General features: G+C 32.1%; 1 protein-coding gene across 1 annotated transcript; it reads right to left on the reverse strand.

The window, feature by feature from the left end:
* Positions 1-5,136: 5,136 nt before the first annotated feature.
* LOC106752812 lies at positions 5,137-6,090 on the reverse strand. The gene is made up of 2 exons (XM_014634584.1): positions 5,938-6,090; positions 5,137-5,847 (listed from the first exon to the last, which is right to left on the reverse strand). The coding sequence occupies exons 1-2, from the start codon at positions 6,088-6,090 to the stop codon at positions 5,137-5,139; spliced, it is 864 nt and encodes a 287-aa protein (XP_014490070.1).
* Between the last annotated feature and the right edge of the window lie 9,848 nt (positions 6,091-15,938).

The raw sequence follows: 15,938 nt of genomic DNA on the forward strand, positions 1-15,938 counted from the left end.
GGGTTCTTCTAGGGTTCATCCAAAGTTCAATCAATTTCACAAATTGGGGTATCATTTTGGGGATTTAGGGTTTAATCCAAGTTGTGCTTGAAGATGCATCTTTGTGTTGGAAAACAAGTAGGCTTTTTTTTACACCAAGAGGGGGGAGGGGTGAATTGGTGATGTATCAAAAATAAGTTCTTTTCGCACTCTTGAAATCAAAGTATAAAGCTTTTTGAACTTTCTTGAAATGCAAGCAATCAAAATATGTATGCAGTGGAAAAAATGTAGTTGACTGCGTGAAATATAGAGTCGACTGGAATGTAAAAGAGAAGGAATAGAGAAAATCAAACACAGGTTTTTATACTGGTTCGGACAATAATGCCTACATCCAGTGTCCTTCCACCCAGGAAGCAAATGCACTATAATGGTTGCGGTTTTTANAACAAGGAATTTATAGAAGACCTCCACATCAAAGATATAAATCTCCTCTCTAACCCAAAACCAAAATATAGCTGCAATAAACTAGCAAGACTTGCAGCAAGAATCCCCTCTTCTGCAATCTTCCAAACACCACTTTGAGCAATCCTCAAAGTGCATTATCCCTTGTATCCAACAGGTCCAAATCCAGCAGTCTTCACGGATGCCAAGCCGTACAAACAATTCAACAGTCTTCACAGGATGCCAAGCCTTCAACAAGATCACACAGAAGCACCTTCCTTGTGCAGATAATGATCAACAAATGTAAGTGCAGAAAATCTCCCTTTGAATCTCGTTCAAGAAAGATCACCACCGTCTTCTTGGAGAATTCCTCGAGCTAAGAGAAATCTGAAACAAAAATGAAAATTATCAGTTCATCAAAAGTCTTCTGAACAAACCTGTGTTCAGCCTATTTATAGATTTCTGTTATTCAGTCAGATTCTCAGTCGAATACGCTACTAATTCAGTTGACTGTATTATGACAGTTATCTGGTACGTGTTTTTCCTGTGGATTTGATACAATTTTTTAAAATTGTACGTAGCCCTTTGGTTAAGCACAATCGTATATCTATTATTACTTACTTCTTATGGATGATTTAGAGGATGAGATAGCCTCTTAGATTCCAACAAAGTATAAGATGAGACCCTCACATTATACTACTTAATATATGATTAATGTTCTTGTGAGTACTACTTAATATTTTATGAATAACATTTTTGTGTGTAGGAAGATATTTCCAGAAGACCTTTACGTTTTCTACCTTATTTTCCAATATTTCTTATGTCTTATTGTCCAAGATGTCTTTTGCCTTCTTGTTTGAAATATGATTTGTCTTGTTTATCCCTTCGACTTGAGGTGGGATATTTATAAAATTTCTAACATTTAAGTCAACAAGTGATATTCAATATTGAATATATGTAATATAAAAAATAGTAACCCCTTACCTAGTTATTTACCTTCTTTATATACTTTCTCTCATGCGTCATTTTCTAAATGAGCTTAATTTCAAAATGTTGTCTCTATTTTAGGAATGTGTCATACATGGCTATCGCATTAAAATCCTTATCATAATTTTACATTAATGTCGGTTAGGTCAGTACGACATGATCGCTAACAATGCATCATATTCCTAATTGTTATGTGCGGATTGTGTTTAGAGGAATATCAAAGAAAGGAAAGAATAACAAAGGAAGTAAAGTGAAATTCTCATTGACTGAAACTGATGTACAAACAACGTATATAAAGAGATGTGACTCTCTGACTTAAGAAAGAAAAGTAGTTAAAGCAGTTATAGTTTTACTTTACAAAGTACTTCAACACCTCACTCTTAAAGCAAAACTATTACAAGATCTAATTCCGAGACAATCTCTAAGCTTCATGAAACTGGGTTGACGAAGGACCTTAGTAAATATATCAGCAATCTGATCTTCCGTGGAACAGTGCACCAATTCTAGTTTTCCTTTATTAACCTGTTCTCTCAAGTAATGGAATCTGGTCTCTAAGTGTTTACTTCTCCCATGTGAGATGGGATTTTTAGACAAATTAATGACAGACCTGTTATCTATTAAAAGACGTATTGGCTTGCAGCAATCAACCATGAGCTCGTCCAACACGGTTTCAATCCAAGCACATTGACATGCAGTCTCTGATGACGCTATATACTCTGCTTCATATGATGAGAGAGCTACAATACTTTCCTTCTTTAAGCACCAGTTAAATGATGCTCCCATGTATTTGAGTATGTAGTCGAACGTACTTTTTCTGTCAAGCAAATCTCTGCACCAGTCCGAAACACTCCAGGCTTCTAATGTTCCTTTCACACCGTCAAACTTCTTTGGGTAGAAGACTCCATAGTCTATTGTACCCTTTAGATATCGTAATATATGTTTAGCAGTGGCAAGATGTGACTTTCTAGGGTCCCCCATGAACCTGTTGACCAACCCAACACCATAACATATATTCGGTCTATTATTACACACATACCTGAGAGATCCTACAATCTGTTTGAATAGAGTGGCATCAACCTTCTCATCATCATCTTGGAAAGACAGCTTGGTGTTGGCAATCATCGGTATACTAGCATTGTTACAGTCTTCCATTCCAAATCGCTTCAATATTCCACTGACATATCTGCTCTGATGAATAAGCATTCCATCAGATGTGCGAAGAAACTCCAGCCCGAGGAAATATCCTAGACTGCCAAGGTCTGTCATGTCAAAATCTCCTTTCATCTTTGTTTTAAATTCTTCTATACCTTCCGTGGAGCTGCCTGTAACGAGTAAGTCATCTACATAGAGGCAAACCAGCAAAACACCTCAGATTTCATCTTCTTTCACGTAGATTCTGAACTCAACAGTACACTTGCGGAATCCAGAATTGATCAGCCAAGCATCAATGTGCGTATTCCAAGCACGGTGTGCCAGCCGCAACCCATACAAAGCTTTGTTTAGTTTATAAACTTTCCATTCTTCACCAACTTTTTCAAACCCAGGTGGTTGAGTAACATAAACTTCTTCCTCAAGAGGTCCATTCAAGAACGTGGACTTCACATCCATTTGACATATATTCCATCCTTTCAGATTTACAACAGCAACCACAAGCCTCACCGTCTCCAACCTTGCAACTGGTGCGAAAACTTCAGTGAAATCAACTCCTGGTCTTTGAAGAAACCCCTTTGCAACCAATCTCGCTTTCAATTTATCTACACTCCCGTCTGGCTTATACTTTGTCTTAAACACCCATTTGACCTCAATAGTTTATTTCTGTCGAGGCAGCTCCATTATTTCCCATGTTCCATTCTTTTCAATAGCTCTCAATTCTTTTTTCATAGCTTCTCTCCAATCTTCCATTTTAATTGCTTTTTCCCACGTCAAAGCTTCTGCGTCAGCTAGAAATGCATGATGAACAAAATCTCCAATTTCATTAACTTCATTATCCATGAACACCTCGTGGTCAGCTAGTCTTGTTGAAGGAAATCTGGTCCTACGAGATCTTCTATTATTCACCTCTAGATCAACTATGATGTCTTTGGCTTTCTCAGATTTTTCAGATTTTTTGTCTTCAAGTAAACTAGACACTACACCTTCACTATTTACCTTTGTGTCTGCCCAATTGAATGTCGCCGTCTCATCCACCAAAACGTCTCTGCTGACCACTATCTCTTTCTTTTCTGGGTTGTATAATCTGTATGCTCCAGTAGGATGGAAACCTACCAGTATATAGATTTCACTCTTGTTAGAAAGCTTTTTTTCTCTTCTCATTTGGCACATGTTTGAAACACACAGATCCAAAAATCTTTAAATTTGTCGCCGATGGTTTGGAGTCGGTCCATGCCTCTTCTAGGGTGCAGTCTGTAAGAGCCTTTGTGGGACAACTGTTTAACAGATAAACTGCTGTGGTGACCACCTCTCCCCACAAGCTATGCGGAAAATTCTTTCCTTTGAGCAAACACCTCGTCTCATTTCAACAAGATTTATATTTCTTCGTTCTGCCAAGCCACTATGTTGAGGAGTGTATGGTGTTATAACCTCATGTGTAATCCCCTTATCAACCCAAAATTTGTTCATCTCCCCAGAGTTGAACTCTCCGCCTCCATCTGTTCTAAAAATCTTCATCCGCATGCCAGATTGACACTCAACCAATGCACAAAATTTTACAAAATATGAGAAAACTTCTTTTTTCTCTTTTAACAAATAAACCCAGGACTTTCTAGTCCATTCATCAACAAATAACAGAAATTATCTATTACCTCCGAGTGTAGTAACTTCAAATGGACCACAAACATCTGCATCCACGACCTCTAGAGACTGTTTGGCACGTTTGGGTGTAGTGTTTTTAAACCTCGTTCTAGTTTGTTTTCCTAAAGCACATCCCTCACATATTTTTTCAAGAATTGTTATCACTGGCACACCCTTGACAAGCTATTTGTTGTTTAAAAGACTCAAACTCTTGAAGTTTAAGTGTCCGAACCTATAGTGCCACTTCCAGCTTTCATCCTCGATATTCATAGACGACAAGCATTGTATGACCAATGCACTCAAATTTACCTTTAACGTTCTATTCTTGGCGAGAGAAGCTTTTATTACCAAGCGTTTCCTCCTATCAAAGACTTCTATTGAATTCTCGTACATCGACATAGTATAGCCTTTTTCAAGAAGTTGTCCCAGGCTTAATAGGTTGTTCTTCATCGTGGGAGAAAATAGCACTTCATCCATGTAAGCAGTCTCTCCATTCTTGCATGTAAGTAAAACTTTGCCAACGCCTTCTGCCATTACTATGCTGTCGTTTGCAAACCTTATCTTGCTCTTCTTCCTCGGATTGAGCTCAACCATCCAATCTCTTCTTCCAGTCATATGGTTTGAGCAACCGGAGTCTAAATACCAACATTGATTTGTATCTGTGTGATATTTGTGATTATCTGATAGCATGACTCTTTTGTCTTTTATGCCCTCCGTTGCATGATGTTTTTCATTTGCATGTGACACGAACTCAGCAAATATTTTACACGTACCTTTTTGGTAACACCTGTCTTCCATCATCAACGTGTTTGTTTGAAAATTTGTAACATCACTGTTTCCGCAACACCTGTCCTTCATCGATCCTTCACTGCCACTTTTTCCATTCTTTTCGACAGCACTCATCAATACTACATGTTCTGATTCAGACTCGTAATCGTCCTATGCCAAGTTTGCCGCATCATCATTCTTGTTCTTCTTGGTAGACTCATTATACCAGCATTCAGCAGAATTATGGCCATATTTATTACACGTATAACATTGAATGTTTCGTTTATCAGAACCCTTTCTTCCTCTACCTCTTGAATTTCCACCACCTCTGTTGCTTCCTTCTTTTAATTCGTCTACATTTTCTGCATTATTTTGATCTGAAAGATTCGAGTTTCTTCCTCCATTATGACCACCTTTACCATGTAATCTTCTTGTTCCTCTACCACGATTCTTGAAACTCTGCTTCGATCTTGCTTGCAGTGCTTGATTTGTTGCCTGCGACGCTGCTTTCTCTGCGTTCTTCCTTTCCAACAATTGTTGCTCATGCACAACAAGCGAGTTCTGCAGCTCCTCAAATTTAAGCATCTCCAGATCCTTACACTCCTCAATGGTGATCACAATATGATCATACTGTGGCGTCAGCATACGTAGAATTTTTCTGATTATTTTTCTGTCTTTGACAACCTTTCCACAAGCTCTCATATCATTGACAAGAGCTTGTATTCTTCCCATATACTCCATCACTGTTTCATTTTCACCTATACCAAGAAGTTCATACTGTCGTTGGAGAGACTGTAGACGTATCTTTTTCACTTTGCCTGTATTTCCATACCTTTCTTGAAGGATGTCCCATACTTCTTTCGCGAATGCAGCTTTCGAGACCTTTTGAAACATCGCTGGAGAGATACACTAATGAAGCAACATCCGTGCCTTACAATCAAGGCGGCGATTCTCTTTATAAAACTTCTTTACCGCCTCCGAGTCATCTTTCAAAGGTTCTTGGAGCCCTTTCTTCACCACTTCGTCCACCTCTTGAAACCTTAAGATGGCTTCCATCTTGACGCACCAATCGTCGAAGTCTTTGCCATCGAAGATTGGAAGGTTGCTATGTATCAATCCCGTCATCTTTCGCTCTTTGATCGTCACCCCTATACCAAAAGCTCTGAATACCACTGTTATGTGCGGACTGTGTTTAGAGAATATCATAGAAATGAAAGAATAACTGAGGAAGTAAAGTGAATTTCTCATTGACCGAAATTGATGTACAAGCAACGTATATAAAGAGATGTTACTCTCTGACTTAAGACAGAAAAGTAGTTAACAGCAGTTATAGTTTTACTTTACAAAGTACTCCAACACTAACTATATATTGTACACTAGTCCCCTAGACTCATAGTTGCATCTCTCGTTGCATCAAGAATCTTGTGGTTATTATATGCCAATATAATGCATGCACCAGAAATTTCCTTTCTTTATTTAAAATGTAACATGTCGTCTAGCACACTAACACCCTGAGTCTTGTAGAATGTAGAAAGACAAAGACTCAAATACATCATAATGATAAAAATGACAACTAACAAATTCAGAATAGAGTGTGCATCCTCTGATTTATAAATTCAACACTAATGGTGGCACACAACTTATTGTGGTGGTAAATCCAACACAGGGTATATCCGATGGTGGCACAAAGCGCATAGCACGGACATGGGCTGTTGCACAGATGTAGAGACGCAATAAAACCTAATTTAAATTTAAGAATAAAAATATAATTTTAATTTTTTGCAGGTAACGGATAATATAATATAATATCTATCAGCGTATGCTGTAAAGGTCTGAAAAATAATAAGGCCATTGGGCCTATGTTGGGGGCATCCAGCCCATACACAAAGGACCTAAGACCTTAGGAAGGGGTCCCCCTCAAAGAATCAGACTTTCCCATTTATGCTATTTTTTTCTCCCTAAGAAGGTGTTTTGCCTTCTCTCTAACATCTTACAACACTGAACCGTTTGAGTTGTAACCTAAAGGTATCTGAACGTTCGCGGTGCAAAGAGCTATCCTTTGAACTGAACAGTTTTCATGTTCGTACCCGGTAAGCCTTTTTCCCTTTCTTTTTCACTGTCTAGGACCTAGGGTTTTTAGTTTTACTGACTGCATGTGCCTTGTACGTTTTCCTTTTCATTTTCGGTATATTCTAGCTCTAAGAGCTACATTCTATCACCTATTTGGTGATCTGTAGGGTCGGTGAGCATATTGGCGTGTGGGTCACTGTTAGAGCACCTTGGGTATACTGTTCAGCACAATCCACAGGTAAGGGGAGCTAATTATTTTTTTTATTGAACCAGTTTCAGTGTCTTATGCATGATTAATTTAAAAATAAGATGTTCTGTTGGGACTGTGATTGATTTCCTGTGTACTGTTTGATGAATATAATTTGTGTTAGTTACTGTGATTAGTTATTGTTTGATGTTTTATAATACAATCTGTGTTAGTTACTATGATTAGTTATTGTTTGATGTTTGATGAATATAATCTGTGTTAGTTACTGTTTGATGAATATAATCTGTGTTATTTGGGACTAAGTTGGTTACTGTGATTGATTATATTTTGGGAAAGGTTTGGGGCCAGACTTAATTAGTACTATTTGGGTAGCATCTGAATGCACATGCACTGTTTCAGGTCACTATAAGAAGAAGTGAAATGTTAAAATTGGTCATTTGAGGTCTATAGTATAATAGAACAGTTTTGATGACTTAAATAAATCATAAGGGGCTAGTTGAGAGTACTTTGTTAGTAGGATAGAGGGGACTTAAAAACCTGAGTTGGCACATCCCTGATCATAAAGGAGCCCTAGCCTAGTCCAGTCAGTTGTGACTAGTCATATGTGCTAGCGTCGAAGGTGAATCTGATGCGTTCAGACATCTAAACCCTCTCCAGTGACCAATTGGGTAGTAAGGTGAGGTTGGGAGCAAGCATTATGTGGTAATGAATAGTTTAACAGGCAATTTCATAATTAAGGGAACATTGTAAATTATTTGGAGATAATACATATCATAATATATTATATTATGAATGTATGAATTATATATATATATATATATATATATATATATATATATATATATATTAATTAGTTTAATATAATATAGGTATTTATATAATTACGTAGGTTAATGAATTATATTAATATAATATAGTTACATAAAAAATGTTAATAGCACGTATAATTATATTGATATTATGTAACGGTACATATGTTATTATATTTTATTAATATAATATAGTTCTATATATAATAAAAGGTACGTATAATATAATATTATAATATAAATGTTAGTTTAATATAAATTAAAAATGTTTGTGCAATGATTTAATAGAAAATTTATAATAGAAGTATGGTTTAATATAACTATTATAATATAGCTGAAGGAAACAGGGTTTTATATCTGTACAGGGTTTAGGCATTGGAAATAAATTATAAAAGATTATGGTATGGTATTGATTAACTTAGATTAAATTAGGGAGTATTTATTTTTATAATTTGTGATTGATGAGTAAGGTATTGTTGAGATTATGTATATGTTGATTGTGACAAAAAGTATATGATTACAAAGTGATGAAAGTATGATCCAAGTGGTAAACTAAGTTCCATCTGTATAGAATCTCTCGGTGAGATTCTTAGTGTTTTAGAATGAAACTAGGAGCTCGGTCTTGGGGGTCTTCCTGACGCTCCAATGGTCTTTCTTCTCACGTAGAGAGGACTGAACCATATGGTGAGGAGTAGCAAGAGGTCTTAGTCTTGGAGGCTTCCATCATGCTCCAAGGCGCGTAACAAACTAACCTCGTGAGTGTGGCAGGGCGGGGGAGCCTAGGGCGGTGGAGCCCAAGGCGGTAGAGCCTAAGTCACAAGCCACCAATGGTGCATGACCCGCCATAGCTCGACTATCATTCTAAAGTCCGGACGAGTCAAGTCTAGTATTTAACATGATAGGATGAATGTTTTATCTTGTTTGCTTTAAATTAATATCTTGTATGTACATGCTCTTAATTGTATGTTTTTTTATATAATTAGCTCGCCCTTGCAATTGCTTGTGTTTGTGTCATGTTTGCGTTTATTTCCCTTACGATGATCATCCACTTGGATGAGAGCAGATGGCGAGGAGATACTTTGGAAACAACTCTTGATGGGGAAGGAAATCTTGCTGCCTAGTTCTCTAGGCTTTAAGTATTTTATCCTAGGATATTTTGAAGAAACTTTGTCATGTTCTAAATTTTAAATTCTTTGTAATTTAAGGGAGAAACTCTAGTACTCCAAGTTTCCAAATTTTACAGTTTAAGGATGACTGAAATTCTATTACAATTAACTGCTTTCTAGTATTATTCATGGTATGTCGCCATTATTATATTATATATCTGTATAATATAATTAGAATGTCACATATGCGAATTTTTCTTGTCATCCCTGAATTTAACAACCACGGTTGCATATGATAACTTAAATAAATTTGATTTTCAGAAAGTAAATTAAATAATAGGTAGCTTTGGAATCTAGTGCGATTTTAAATGTTCATTTGTGTTACGAACAGTGACTCAAACTGATAAAGGTCCAAACCCAAGCCTAACTAATAATTTGTGTATTTTGCTTTTGTAAAAAAGGTATAAAAAGGGGAATTTAGCAGCTAATTAGTTAGTGGGATGTGATATGTGTATTTCTGTTGTAAGGAATGATGTACTAGTGTGGAGGCATCTTATCTTTTTGGAGGATCATAATTGGAAAATTGGAGCACAGCGTTTCTCTTACTTGGAGGAACTCTCGTCCGCTCCCATTTCTTGTTTCCTTTATTTCCTTACCTCTGTTATAGGCTGTTTCAGTTTGACTTGCAATGTAGATAGTATACTCTACGTTTCATGGAACTCATCAATTACTGATTTTGAGTAAGTTGAATTTTATAAATGACTTTTAAGGGTTAGGAATTGCTATAACTCAACAAGACAACTGAGAAAATATTCAGCTTGAATAGCTAGATGGAGTACTAAGTTATTAAACATTTATCATATATGATTATTTCTTAAATTCTTTTATTACCTTTCACTATTACTATTTCTTTTCCTTAAAAACAAGATCTCTGAATGCATTCGTTTGTATCTTTGATGGGAGCAATAGTCATCTCTCTACCAATGCAAATGATTTGTTATTGGGGCTGGTCTCACTATCTCGAATACAGATACCTTTATGAGATCATATAAGTTGTGACACAGATAATATGGAGGTAACATGGAACTTATTGATTTTGCTTGGTTGATCATTAACTGACAACATTAATCGGATCTCTCCGGAATTGATCAGATTCAATATGCACTCTATTGATGTTGCATTTTTGTCTAATTTTAGTAGCATTACTTTTCATATTAGGTATTACTTGGATCTAAGATGTAGAATTCTTATAGTCATGGTGAGCATTTGATTGAAAGTTATTTCACTAACAGTCATCAAAACTGACTTCAACGCAACCATTTCTTAGGACATGGATTTGAGATTGCTCAAGTAAGTCAAAAAGTATTTCTTAGGTTGAATATTGGGATCTGAATCTGATGATGTTGGTTTGAACTCTGTTATCTACTATTAAATATTGGGATCTAATGTTAGTTTGGTCCTTCCTATCCCTTGGCTTAAAGAGTAATACCCTTAATTCTTTCATGTGTTTGTTCAATTGTTCTTGCGTTTTACTTTTTCATAATTCATATAAGTTGATTCGTGTTGTTTGATAATCCTTAGTTGAAGTTGTTTTAAAAAAAAAAAGAAATTCAAATTCATAATACGAAATAAAGATGAGAACAAACTTAAAAATAGATCCTGTGTTTGTATATATGTTAAACATGTAAGACACACTTCAACTCTACCAAGTTTGCATGAAGATATTTCTTTCTCTATTTTGTTATCAACCATCACATTACTACGTTCCACCTTCTTAGAAACGCAGTTTACCAAGTTCATTACGTTCCTGCAAAGCGCGTCGTCAATTAGAAGCCATGCAGAATGTTCAAGAACTTAAATCACTTTTTGATAAACAAAGTCAGCATTAGTTATCTGTTTACCTGTTTTACTTCGTTATTTTCTTCTCACGACATACAGAAAATAATTTTAATATTTGAAAAAGTCAATTATTTTAATTTTTTTTTAAATATTCTGTGAAAAAAAAGGTCTAGTCACTTATTTATTTTTAACTAGTATATTAAAAGTCGGTTGCTCATGGTCCTCAGAGTATTGTTGGCATTAATTAATCTGAATGTGCTAACTGTCTATTCACTTTCTGTATCACTTTAAATACTGTTTCTATACTCATTCTTTGTTAATAAGAATTTCACTCATTCTTTTGGCTCTCTCTCTTCCTCTCTAATAAACACCTTCTGCATAATTCATTTTCTTTCTGCATAGTCTACACAGGATCTAACAAGTATCACCCATATATAAAGGTGATAAAAATAGAGGTTCGATTAGAACGTGACTGATATGAACTGGATTTCAAGTTGTATGGTATGATATATAACTAAGAATGAATGAATATCTCATTAAAGATATTTATAAACAGAAAATAAAATAATTGAAGGATAATCAAGAATATATAATTAAAGATATTTAGAAATAAAAATATTTAATATTTAATCAAATTTTTAGATAAATCTTTTTATATTTTATTTTGTTTATGTTTTATTGAGCTTATATCAATTTAAAGTCCATGAGAGTCAGAATCAGAATGACTTTTTCAAATGGTCAAAATTCTCGGTCCTGCAAAATATCTACCGAAACACAAATAAATAATAGATAGAGCTAGAAAACTTCCTCTCTTTTTTTTGTTTGTTTGAATGAAGCTAGAAAATTTAGAAGGTTATCTTCACGGAAAGTACGTATGCATGCTGTCACTTATAATCTCATATGAACTCGTAGATCCATAATTGAGAAAATGCTATTTTTCGTGGATATAATTTAATAACATTATGACTTTGACTTTTCATTCTACCGTATATAGAAAATGTCAATGACTTCGATGGCTATGAAATCTATCTATTTTACCTTTATAATAAAAACATAATGAAAGACAACGTTTTATTTTAATTGGAATGTATCACGTGATTTTTGTATTTTATTTTAAGATATCTATAAAACTCGCAAAGATTCTAAATAATATCTGAATATGACCCTTCCATTAAAAATGTCTTTGTATAAAGATATTTAAACCTGAGAACAATAATATATCAACACAGTAATATAGAGATAGATAAATATTAATACACCAAAAAAAAAGCGTTGAGTATTTCTTATCCTTAACATTTTTAATTATGTCCATAATTAGTATTTATCAAGTCCAAAAATCATTGAAATGAAAAAATATTCCAAAACACCATATTGTTGTAAATTATTTAAATAAGAGAGAAACTTGGTGTTGTGATAAAAAATATTATGAAGCAACATCTCAAAATAGCAACATCTCAAAATAGAAAAGTAAGTAGTTATTATTTTTCTTTCCAATAGTAAACACAACGCACAAAATATGTCTTACAACTAAGACACTTCTCTTTTGCTCACTTTATAAACACATTAAATCTATAAAATTTTATTATCTTTTTAACATATTTAATTTATAGGAGACAATTTAATCAGAAATATAATAAATTTATATTTGAAAATGCTGTCAGCAATTTTTGAAAGATCGTGTAGGAATTTTATGATTTATTAATATTTTTAAAAATTGTTATGATGATTATTGTAATGGAATTTTGTATATAGTTAAAATTTAAAATATGTGAAAGCTGTGAACGTAACTGAAAAATAAAGAAACCTTTGCAACAAGAATACCTGATTCCAAAATATTTAAAATTTCTCTTCACTTTATTTTTTTTTTTTTTTGACGAAAATAGATAACGTCGCTTAAAAATCATCACAAAAAATATGTAATAACATAATATAATTACATTACAATTTGTAACGTCAAACATGGTTTCAAAAACTACTTTTTCATTGCAAAAATAATTAAGATGATAGTTTCACAAGTAATTATTAATTGTAATAGGAAGATTTATCAGAAAATAATTGTTTCTAAAAAACAAGTTAAATATGCGGTTTGCAGTAGAAACATAATCTTTGTTGACGACAATGTAGCTTGAATTAAAAATCATTATAAAAACAATTGAATTTATCACCGAAATATCGTTGGATATTGACTGCCAAAATTTATTAGCGAAATTCATTTATAAATTTTATTAACATATTAGAAAATTCAACAATAATTATTGATGATTAAAATATATCAATAATTATTTGTTGATAAATATCTAAAAGTAATTATTGAGGAATTTTTTTAAGTTCGTAAAATTTGTTGGTAAATATTATTATTTGATTTTTTTTCTTCTTTTTTTGTTTTTTTTTTCTTTTCATTTTCTTCTTTTTCTTTATTGTTGTTGTTATCCCTCATATAAAAAAAATATAAATGAAAAAAGTTATTATTGATAAAGGAGATAAATGCAAATAAAAGAAATTAGTCTGAATGAAAGAGATGAAAAAAGAATGTGGATGAAAAAAATAAGAAGAATAATTTGGATGGAGAAGATGAGAGAAAAAGTGTAAATGGTGAAATGTGTGTGCATGAAAAAGATTACTGTAAATAATATAGATGAATACGAGTGAAGGAAATGGGTTAGGAGATTTATGAATATGAATAAAAAAGATAAGTGTATAAGATTTATATAGAAAGTGAAAGAAGAAAATTGTTACTAAGAAAATTTGTCATCTTTAAATTTAGTATATTAGATTAAAAGTAGTTTGCAATGAACATAAAATCATAGTATACAACTTAGTGTTAATTTATATAAATATAAATATTAGAAATAAATAAACTTAGTGTCCGTAAAGTTGATTCTAATCTTATTTATTTTTAATATTTATTTTAGTTAGTATGTGTTTAGTCAACACTAACTTATTTATTTTAAATAGAATTAAATATATTCTTCATTTCCAAATTATCATAAAAAGTTGTGTTTCGTCCTTAAACTAAATTATATAGTATTTAGTTTATACACTTTGTGAAAGTCATGTAAAACATTACTTCTAATAAACAAATGTGAAATGTTGCTTATGACAAACAAAGTTTCACAATAAAATACTTTATAATTTAGTTTAAGAAGAAAATACAATTTTTAACATTAATTTACAGACAAAAAAACATATTTAATGCTTTGTAATATTTATTTAAGTTAGATGCACTTAATCGATGCTAACTTATTTATTTTCAATATTTATTTTAATTAGTATTTTGATGCTAACTTATTTATTTTTTATATTTAGTTTAATAAGTATTTAAGTTATTTATTTTTAATATTGTTTTTACTTAACATCTACTAAATCGACATTAAGCTATTTATTTTAATTAATGTCCATTAAGTTTACACTTATTTATTAAAAAACTTAAATAATTTCACAGTTTTTAACTTAAAAAATCATTGCATGTTACAGTTGGCTAAGTCAAGTCTAATAGTGTTGACCCACACTAATATTTAGAAATTAAATCTATATTTTCTTATATTGTTTTATAATAAAGAAAAAATAAACTTTTGAAATTCTAAACTATAATAATATATTTTATCTAGTGTTTGGATAGATAATTTTACAGTTTATGAAAAATTCAAATATATTGATTTTGAATTGATCTCATTTCAAATTGTTTTATTTTTCAAATGTATTGGACAAGACAAAAGTGAATTTTATTTTATTTTTTTTAGATAAAGTATTCAAATTATTAACAAATTAAAAAAATTATTTAAATATCAAATATTTGTTAAAGAAATTTAAAAACATCAATATTGATTTTTTTTTTCAACATTGATGTTATTTTTTTTGTCAAACTTGTTCAAGATCTTTTTATTTTACATTTACAAAATATTTTCTCAATTTACGTTGAACAATACTATTTTCAAACATGAAATGCTTGATAAAAAAAAAATAAGGATAAGTCAGTCTACGATCCGCTTTGGTTTAGCTGAGTTAGTAAAACTCAGGTCAAACAAAGTTGGTTTGATGTTAGGTCAACTTAAATTGCCTTGATCTAGGTTAAGCTAATTCAACTCAATGTAGCTTGAGTCGATTTGGATCCATATTAAGTCTATTTAGTCTTAGGTCGAGTCGGTCTAAACCTAAGTTTAAACCAAGTCGAGTTAAGTCAATTTGATCTAGGTTAAGCCAAATTGATCCAAGTTCACATTCATTGAAAACAGATGAGGTCAGTGTTCACCTCATGAGTCTAGGATAACCTATGTTTGTTTAACTAAGTTGGACTAAGCCAAGGTTAGTCTTAAACTGATGAAGACCAAGGTGGTCCTAACTCGATCAAGATTAGGATCAACCTAGCCAATGATTAATCTTAACCACCAATTTTAATGGAACCAAAATAATATACTTAAAATATTTATATTTTATCTTTATTACTAATGCAGTTAAAATGAATATGTAGTTTAATATAATATATTTATAAAATAAATCATATATATTTAATAGATTGTTCGTTGTTCTTTTAAATTATTGAATCCATCAATAATTAAATCCATGCTAAAATTTCCAGCTATTTATTTTTCAATATAAATAATTATATTGAGTGAAAAAAAGTTATCTACCATTTTATTTTGGAATCTTGTTTTGATAAAAAAAAATTATGTTCAAGTAAAATGTATGTATTGTTATTTTTATTATTAAAGATTGACATAATTGAAATATAGGTTATAAATTCTTCAAATTTGGATAGTTAAAAGCATCCACTCTCAAGTTGAAATTTTAAACTAGTGTTTTTCTTGAATATTAACAACTTAGTAACAAATTTTTAATTAATAGCAAGTGAGAAAGAAAGTAATGATAAATGTTATCATGTTTTTTCATGTTTTCAAAGTTAATAATATATTTTAAAATAATAAAATATATTATTATATTTTA

Source organism: Vigna radiata, unplaced genomic scaffold (genome assembly GCF_000741045.1).
Source record: "Vigna radiata var. radiata cultivar VC1973A unplaced genomic scaffold, Vradiata_ver6 scaffold_48, whole genome shotgun sequence".
Lineage (NCBI taxonomy): Eukaryota > Viridiplantae > Streptophyta > Magnoliopsida > Fabales > Fabaceae > Vigna > Vigna radiata.